This window comes from Herpailurus yagouaroundi, unplaced genomic scaffold, assembly GCF_014898765.1.
Source record: "Herpailurus yagouaroundi ecotype Mexico unplaced genomic scaffold, PumYag 163, whole genome shotgun sequence".
In the NCBI taxonomy this organism is placed as follows: Eukaryota; Metazoa; Chordata; class Mammalia; order Carnivora; family Felidae; genus Herpailurus; species Herpailurus yagouaroundi.
The window spans coordinates 32,677,714-32,687,363 of NW_024412404.1; the positions used below are offsets into that span (position 1 = coordinate 32,677,714).

The window sequence follows — 9,650 nt, forward strand, 5'->3', positions numbered from 1 at the left end:
TGTGTGTGTGTGTGTGTGTGTGTGTGTGTGTGTGTGTGTGTGTGTGTTTTAAGAATGTTTTTTGCTGGGGGTTATTTCAAATATTTTTCATTAAAAGCAGATACAGGTGATACTTTGAGCCAAATAAAATAGGATGAGGTGAAAGATAACCGTTCTCTTTTTAATACTTACATACAGAATTCAGTATACCTGATTTGGAGCTGTTTTAGTAATAATTCTAAATTAATGAGAATGGAAGTATTTTAGTTTATGGTATTCTTGACCTTCCCATAAGTCCATATATAGCTTTTTTCCCTTTGAAGTTTTTCATTTCCAAAATGTAGCTATATTTCTATCTTTATGTTTGAGACCAAGTATTTTTAGCTGACTAAAATAAAACATAGTTTATATTTCAGAGAAGTTTTGCCTCTCTTCTGACTATGTGGCCTATTTAGGTTAAGATGAACAAGTAAAGTAGGTAAGTAATTATGACATAAAGATTTTGATTCCTCTGGTTTCTTTTTTATAGATTCAGAAAGTTTGTAACAAGAAACTATGGGAAAGATACACCCACAGAAGAAAAGAAGTTTCTGAAGAAAACCACAACCATGCAAATGAAAGAATGCTATTTCATGGTAAGATTCCTCAGGGCAGGGGGCAGCGCTGGCAGGCTCAGTAGGTAGAGCATGTGACTCTTGATCTCAGCGTCATGAATTCAAGCCCCAATTTGGGGGTGGAGATTACTTAAAAAAATTTTTTAAATGAAATCTTTAAAGAGCTGTTGTCATTGAACTTAGGGAATTTTCTAAGAACTTCTGTTGGATTGAAAGCACTATTTGTCTTGAAATTTCCTGTTTTCTTTTATGCTGCAAATTGACAGGTGTTGATTGGTCTTTGAGATTTATAGCAAAAATGAATGTAAATGTTAATGTAGTGTTTATCAAGTCTTCAAGCACATAGTAACTCCGGTATTTTCTTCATTTGGCCTTGATTGCAGAAAATTTTTAGAGACCTGTAAAGTTCTATGAAACACCACATTTAAATTTTACAGTCCCCTGGAAGAATGGCTATAGCAGACTGAATTGGTGGATAATATCTAAATGGTATTTCTCATTCTAAAACCCTAAAAATCATCATGATGCTCTCTTGTCAAAGAGTGTAATATTCATTTAGGTACTGACTTGATGGTTATAATGAATGATTTTTCTGTTTTATAATAAATGATTTTGGTTTTTCCAAATTAATTGAAATAAGTGATTCTGGTCTTCTGTAGTTCTGTATTGGAATTCAGTGTATTTTCCTATTCCTTTATGAACAGGGACACTAATCTTAATGAATCAGTTAACTGTTACATTGGCTTTTCCTAACGCCCACCCTTCACCCTACTCTCTGGCCTGGTTCCCATGACTACCTCCTTTCCTTTGGCTAAGCTCTCCTTGGCACCAATGCACGGAAGGGGGTGAGAATAGTCAGTATGCAGAGAGTGAAGGAACACACATTTGCAGATAGAATCTGGTGTGACAGGATGAAAGGCAGCGAAGTGGAGAGATGAGAAGGAAGTATAAAGAAGAGAATAAACATGAAAAGACCACTTTGGCCACTTGATATCTAGAAAAAGCACACAGACATGGGATGTCACTGTAAGGCTTAATTGCATACAGCCTTGCTATAGGAGATGAATTATGAGACTCTTGGTTCTGGATTTGAGGTCTGGAATTTGGTAACTTTAGCATTTATATTTTAAGTGATCTTTTTTCCTAGTTGAATCTTTGTGTGTCCTATTTTTTGGCATTTGATCCACCCCCTTATTAGAAACGTCAATCAACATTAGCATTTCTTTTAAAGTAGTTAATTATTGGGGCGCCTGGGTGGCTCAGTGGGTTAAGTGTCCGACTTCGGCTCAGGACATGATCTCACAATTTGTGAGTTCAAGCCCCATGTTGGGCTCTGTGCTGACAGCTCGGAGCCTGCAGCCTGCTTCAGATTCTGTGTCTCCCTCTCTCTCGGCTCCTCCCCCACTCATGCTCTGTCTCTCTCTCTCTCTCAAAAATGAATAAATGTTAAAAAATTTTTAAAAATAAAATAATGTGGTTATTCTAAAGGAATAAACTAGATGACAGGTAACTTGTTATCCTTGTTTTTTTAATATTCTTTATATCAGTGGTCAGTATGTATGTTTAGGAATTTAACTTCAATGAAGATTTCATTTTATTCTTCTAAGATAATTTTAAATTCTTATCCATCTACATCTGTTTTAGGATCTCCCTTTGTGAATGCGATTATCCATAAAGGCTTTGATGAAAGGCATGCCTACATAGGTGGCATGTTTGGAGCTGGGATTTATTTTGCTGAAAACTCTTCCAAAAGCAATCAGTATGTATATGGAATTGGAGGAGGTACTGGATGTCCAGTTCACAAAGACAGATCTTGTTACATTTGCCACAGGTAAGAGATCACTTGTTCTCATTTAGTTTGATAAGAATTTAATAAGAACTAGTTTCATATTTGAGAAATTAGGGGAGCAAGGCATCATCTTGGACAACTTTAGGACTCCAAGATAGGTATTTTTCAGGTTGCTTTTGGCTCTCTCACCAGTTGTAACAGGAGCCAGTGTTTATTAAATGATCTGTGTGAGCCAAGCACAGTTCAAACCACTTGACCTATTTAACTCATTTAATCATTAGAACACCTAGTGCTTTAAACAATATGAAGCAGAAAATATCATTGGGCATGAGAGATATTATTGTGGCCCTTAAATATTATAGGACTGTGGATTCTTTAAAAATGTGTATTCAAATGCTAAAATGGCATTCCTTTGCCAAGTCTAGTATTTCATAGGAATGCCTGTAGGAGTCTCTCTTCCACTGTGATATGATCCTAATCCTGAATTTGTGATATTACTACTTGAAAAACTTATCATGAAACACATTCCTTTTAAAAAGCACATTGTTATCAAATAACTACTTTGCACTTTTTCCCCCCGGTTTTACTCTGGCCTAACTCAGTTGTTAAAATCATTCAAATAACTTGCCCCTAATTAATCCTCATAGGTAAATATAAATTATCTTTTGTCATTTGAAAAATTGAGTAAGGTTAATTACTGAAATTCACTCAACACTTAGGGTACTGCTTATACAGATCTGAAGCAATCTTCATCAGATACTAGCAAGCAGGAGAATCACCTAAAGAGCTCGCTAAAACACAGATTCCTGAGCCCTGCCTACTGAGTTGCTGACTTAGTAGGCCTGAGAGGAGGCCCTAGAATATGAATTTCTACCAAGTTGTCAGGTGATGCTAATGTTTCTGATCACTGATCTTGAAGAAAACCCTAGAGCAGTAGCTCTCAGCCTTGGTGACACATTGGAATCACCTGGGCAGCTCTAAAAACTGATGCATGTGTCCCACCCTCAGAGGTTCTCATATAATTGGTCTGGCTTTAGGATTTGTAAAGGCTTCCCAGCTGATTTTGAAAGGTTGCCGAGGTAAAGAACTCTGGTCCTGGGGAGAAACAAGATTTGTTTTTGTATTACTCTTGTTTTCCCCCTAAGTTTAGACTTGTGTAAGTGCCTGAAGTCAGCCCTTTTGGATATGAACTCCCATCCACTTCTGTTTTAGATCATAAATTGGACAGTTTAGAAAGCTTGTAATCTCTTGAGATTCTGTAAATTCAACTCTGCTGTCATATTATCTGGAGGTAAAATAGTTCAGATTATAATAATGTTCTAGTACCACCTCTCATTACTTTTTAGAACAGAGTGGTTGGCTGTCTGGAAATAAGTATATTAAAATTTTTAGGGGCACCTGGGTGGCTCAGTCAGTTAAGCATCCAACTTCAGCTCAAGTCATTATCTCACAGTTCTTGGGTTTGAGCTCCACATCAGGCTCTGCTGACAGCTCAGAGCCTGGAGCCTGCTTCAGAGTCTGTGTGTCTCCCTCCCTCTCTCCCCCCCCCCCCCCCCCCCCTCAAAAATAAATAAACATTAAAGAAAAAATTTGGGGGGCGCCTGGGTGGCTCAGTTGGTTGGGTGTCCGACTTTGGCTCAGGTCATGATCTCATGGTTCATGGGTTCGAGCCCCATGTCGGGCTCTATGCTGACAGCTCAGAGCCTGGAGCCTGCTTTGGATTCTGTGTCTCCCTCTCTCTGCCCCTCTCCTGCTCATGCTCACTCTCTCTCAAAAATAGATAAACATTAAAAAGACCTTTGTCTTTGGATTATCACAGGGCTGATTGGGACTATAATACAAATTGATTAGCAATGCTAAAGTTTCCAACAGGCTTATTTAGAATAAAAAGTATAGATAGCCTCTCTTTGGAGAATAGAATAACTCATTCACCAAAATCTCTTTCTGTCCTTGGAAAAGAAGAAAAGCCATGAAGTAATAAAAAAGGCTTATTGGAAATAAGGCAAGTCAATCATATATATATGCCTGGGGATTGGGAGAGTAATCCACTTAAACTTCTGGTAAGGGAAGACCTATTTGAGGAACTAACATTGCAGCCGAAACCTAAAAAAACCAAGTGTTAGCCAGTTTGAAGAGTGGTAGAATAGATACCATTCTCTATAGTAAAGGAAACTGTGTATGATGGTCAGTAGGTAAGAGAGTTGGTTTGTGTGAAGAAAGAAAATTAATGCTCCTGGTACACAACACAAGGTAAGATGAGAGAATTTGGAGCCGTTGTAAGGAATTTGGATTTTCTTCCAAGGATACTGAGTAACCTCTACAAGGTTTTAAGCAGAAAAGTGATGTGATTTGATTAATGTTTTATGTGTTGGATTTTTTTTTTTCCCTAAATAACTTGTTGCTTGGATGGAAAATAGTTTAGGAATTAGAGTAGAAATAGAGTAGTTCAGAGGCCATTGTTCCCAATCCCACTGAAAATTCTGGTGATTTGAATTTAATGGTAGCCATAGAATTAAGAGAATGAGTTTCAGATATAATTTGAAGGTGGAATCACCTAGACTTAGTTGGATAAATGTCCAACTTTGCAAGCTACTTCATGGGGGTTCCTTAAGTTTGCTTCTCCTTCTCACTTGGGCTGTGGGTTGTGCTTTTGCTAGGATACAAACAAGTGGAGTCTCCGTCTCTATAAGTCATTCCATTCTCAGTTGTTATAGTTAAAATAAGGATTAATTAAAGTGACAGATTCATTAATGAGAGTAGAAGACATTCTCACAAAGTTCTTTTAAGGGTGAAATGACAAAACAACTTGTGTTTATGTGTAAATACATTAAAAAGCTTATGCAGTCTACACAGACAGTGTCTTCTACTGCCTTGTCTTCAGAGAGATCTTTTCCCTTCCCTGTTATAGGCAGCTGCTCTTTTGCCGGGTAACCCTGGGAAAGTCTTTCCTGCAGTTCAGTGCAATGAAAATGGCACATTCTCCTCCAGGACATCACTCAGTCACTGGTCGACCCAGTGTAAATGGACTAGCTTTAGCTGAATATGTTATTTACAGAGGAGAACAGGTAAATTCAGTTTTATTTGCTGATCTTCAGAAAGTATTTAGAGCCATACTTTAACCTTTTCTTACTAATCTCTTAAACTGACACGGCATATTGCCCTGAGAACTGGGTTGTTTTTTTTTTTTTAACTTTTATTTGGAAATAATTTCTCATTTACAGAAAAGTTGCAAAAATAATCGAGAAATCCCTTATTTTCCCATTCTCAACATTTTATCTTTCTCTCCCGCGTGTGTGTGAATACAGTTTTGTTTTTCCTGAACTGCTTGAGGGGAAGTTGTAGGCTTGTTGCTTTACCCTTTCGTACTTTAGTGTGTATTTCCCCAAAACAAGGACATTGTCTTAAAATTATCAAAATCGGGAAAATACCATTGTTACAATATTCTATCTAACTTACAGACTTTATTCAGATGTTGCCAACTACAGTGGATCTTTTTTCTGTTTCTTACCTTCTGTAAAATATAGTTAATCAGAATCCTGTATTTAGTAGTTAACCTATCTGTAGCAAAGCAGCAAACAATTCCCTCTTGCTCTTAGTGACACAGATCCAGTCAAAAGCATCTCTAGGGGCGCCTGGGTGGCGCAGTCGGTTGAGCGTCCGACTTCAGCCAGGTCACGATCTCGCGGTCCGTGAGCTCGAGCCCCGCGTCAGGCTCTGGGCTGATGGCTCGGAGCCTGGAGCCTGTTTCCGATTCTGTGTCTCCCTCTCTCTCTGCCCCTCCCCCGTTCATGCTCTGTCTCTCTCTGTCCCAAAAATAAATAAACGTTGGAAAAAAAAATTAAAAAAAAAAAAAGCATCTCTAGATGCTTGTGTTCTAGAGCAGTGTTCTTAACTGAGGAAATGTAGCAGAATCACCTCAGTTATTAAAAACAAACACATACTTAGTATTCATCCTAGACCTTCTGATTCAGAACCTAAGTGATTGGAATCAAGGTAAGGATGTTTTGAGAAAATGTCCTTAGATGATTCTGATCCACAGCACTAATTTAGAACCTCTTTTCTAAAGTGTGGAAATCCTTATAGTAAAATGTTTAAAACAGTTTGTTTACCAGTGTTTAAATTGATCTTTCTCTTCCAGGCTTATCCTGAATATTTAATTACTTACCAGATTGTGAGGCCCGAAGGTATGGTTGATGGATAAATAGTTGTTTTAGGAAACTAAATCCGCTGAACCTAAAGTCATCTAAGCAGCTGGTGGCCTATTAAGTTTTACTCCTTTGCTGAGAAGTATCATCTTGTCCACAAGCCTGTGGCCAAAGGATAAAAAAATGTGAAAGAAGTTTAACATTCTGACTTGATAAAGCTTTAATAATGTACAGTGTTTTCTAAGTATTTCCTGTTTTTCAGCACTTTAACAGATGCCATTCCAGGTTAAACTGGGTTTGTCTGTACTAAATTATAAACAAAGTTAACTTGAATCTTTTATATGTTATGCATTGATTCTAACAGAAAGTGTAATCCCCTCAACAGAACTCATTTTACTAATACAGTACTGTGTTCTTTAAAACACAGCATTTACACTGAATACAATTTCATTTGTAAAACTGTAAATAAGAGCTTTTGTACTAGCCCAATATTTATTTACATTGCTTTGTAATATAAATCTGTTTTAGAACTGCAGCGGTTTACAAATTGTTTTTCATATGTACTGCCCATCTGTACTTCATCGTGCGTCATCATGATTGAGTGATCTTTACATTTGATTCCAGAGGCTATGTTGAGCTATTATTAGCAAAGACTTTGTCAGTTAGGAAAGATTGATATATCAGATTTAATTTGCTGATGGAAGCATTTATCTCTCATTAGAAATCTTTCCCATTTTAGAACTTACTTCATAAATACTCTGGGGATTTAATTTCTGGTACCTTTGTATGTATAAGACACATTCCAAAGAGCTCTAATTATGAACGTCCTGATAATTAAAGACACTTCTTTACTGGCTTCAAACTCCCAGGTTTCACATTGGAAAATTCTGTCATTTCATTTTGTAAAAATTAGAGCAAGTGCTTCTGTGTTTTAGAGGCTAAATCCTGCCAGTGAAAATTATGGTGTTCTTTTCATGGAGTGTAAATAGGAAGTTACATTTCAGAGGTAGGAACGGTAATTCTGACTAATTTTCCAATGTATTCTAATTACCCGAAATCTAAAGCGGGGGGATGGAAGGGGAAGCGAATGAGAGTGGGTCGTTTTTTATCCTAAGTAACTTTTTCTTGTTTTTTCTCCTTGGCCTTACTGTTAGAGCCGACTTTACACCATAGGTAAACTGAACCCAGAACCATGAAATATAGGTGTCCCAGTTCTCTCCAGGTCGCCTGAATGGGCAGGTGCTGTGAGCCATTGCTTCCTGGTCCTCGGTTGCCTCATCATGACACTAACAGTCAGTTGGAAATACACTTTGTGTGTGCACCACATGGTGACCAGGCTTGTTTGGCAGCTGTGGAGGGGAATGCTATCCCATAAAATGCCATTCCTGTTTTCTAATGTAAAACTGTCTTTTCCATGAAATAGGCGAAAGCATCTTGGTACAGAGACATGAATTATAGCTTGTCAGTCTAGTCGTTGACTCTAGCACCCTCAGAAAGCAAGGCAAGATTTTTACCGACTTACGTCTCTGTAAGTGGGAATGTTCCTCTTCAGTCTCTGTGCCAGTTCACTTTTGTTTTACATTTTATTCCATCTCTAAATTATCTGGCCCTTTGCATTAACTTGTACATAAAGTGCTAGAAAATCATGTTTCTTGTCCTAAGTGAGAGTTAATCAGAGTAAATGCATATCTGGAGTTGTTTCTATGATGTAAATTGTGATCATTATTTAAGAGGTCAGTTCCTGACCTGGAAGTGCTTTTATACAGCTCTCTAATAATTGCAGTTATGATCCTAAAGTAATTTCTTGGAACACAAATGGAGTATGCCAAATTTTATATAATTTTTCAGATTCTGGAAGCTTCCAGATTTTATAATTAGAAGCTAATGAGATGAGTTAATGGAATTTATATTTACCTACCTTATCTCTCAGCATTGAGCCCGTTACCCTGTAGGTGAATCTGGAATTACTTTTCATGGAAAATCATCGAGATCTATGAGTTTATGATATTGCAGCCTGTATTGTTTCATCTAATCCATTGCTTAGTTAGTGTGTTATTTTTCTATGAATGATTATATTGTGGTTAATATGTTAGCATGGCAATATTTTCAAATAGCTTTTGGTTTGTTGACAGTTTGAGGGATTTTGGGGGGTGGTTGGGGGGATTTTTTTTTGGAGTTTTTGCATGAAATATCTTACTTTATAATGATGGAATTGCTTTTTCTTTTGTCTTGTGATTTTTTGGGGGGGGGGAGTGAGAATTAACTTTTTGTGTGGGTAGTACTATTATATCCATCTTGGGTGTCTTATTTGTACTGTATCACATTCCATACCTTCATTTAATTCTTAATAAAGTGTTCATTTGTTTTTCTGGGTAGCATGGTAATTACTGGAATAGTATAAATGTTTTGAATGGTCTTGAGAAAATGGATTAAGATCGCAATAAACCACAATTGCAGGAAAACAATGCAGTTCTGAGTCTAACAGTGATAGAATGCAGTTTAAAATTTGAAATATTGAGTTTTGTGACCATAATCTCTCAGATGCTTTGATATGTGATGCTTTTAGACATATACTCCATCCAATACAACTTTCAACAAACCTTAAAGGTCATTCCCAGGAAATCTATCTTCTTCTAAAGAGGAACATATATCTACATTTTTTTTTTTTTAAGTAAGCTACTGTAGGCCCAACGTGGGGTTTGTACTCACAACCCTAAGATCAAGAGTTGCATGCTGTACTCACAGAGCCAGTCAGGTGCCCCTAAAAACAATTTTTATAAGTTTTAAAATCTTAAAGTTAGTGGTATTTATTACTCTTAAAGTATAGGGACATCTGGGTGGTTCAGTCCATTAAGCGTCTGACCTCAGCTCGGGTCATGATTTCATGGTTCATGAGTTCGAGCCCCACATCAGGCTCTCTGCTGCCAGCATAGAGCCTGCTTTGGATCCTCTGTCTCCCTCTCTCTCTCTGCCCTTTCCCTGCCTGCACACGCACTCTCTCTCTCTCAAAAATATTAAAACATTTAAAAAAAGTATAGTAATGTATGTATTTTAGATTACAGTATAAGTGTTCACGTGTGTGTGTGTGATCAATTCTTTGCTTTCCATAATAATAGAATAATG

At 37.3% G+C, this 9,650-nt stretch overlaps 1 protein-coding gene across 1 annotated transcript in view; it reads left to right on the forward strand.

Annotated features, from left to right (window-relative positions):
* The window catches only part of TNKS2 (tankyrase 2), a gene marked incomplete at its 5' end in the record, with an annotated part of 67,564 nt that extends 58,662 nt beyond the window's left edge, over positions 1-8,902 (forward strand). The window contains 4 exons of the mRNA XM_040486908.1: positions 509-614; positions 2,238-2,424; positions 5,291-5,447; positions 6,521-8,902. Of these exons, the coding sequence (XP_040342842.1) occupies positions 509-614; positions 2,238-2,424; positions 5,291-5,447; positions 6,521-6,583 (513 nt within the window). The remainder of the gene's footprint in view (positions 1-508; positions 615-2,237; positions 2,425-5,290; positions 5,448-6,520) is intronic.
* Between the last annotated feature and the right edge of the window lie 748 nt (positions 8,903-9,650).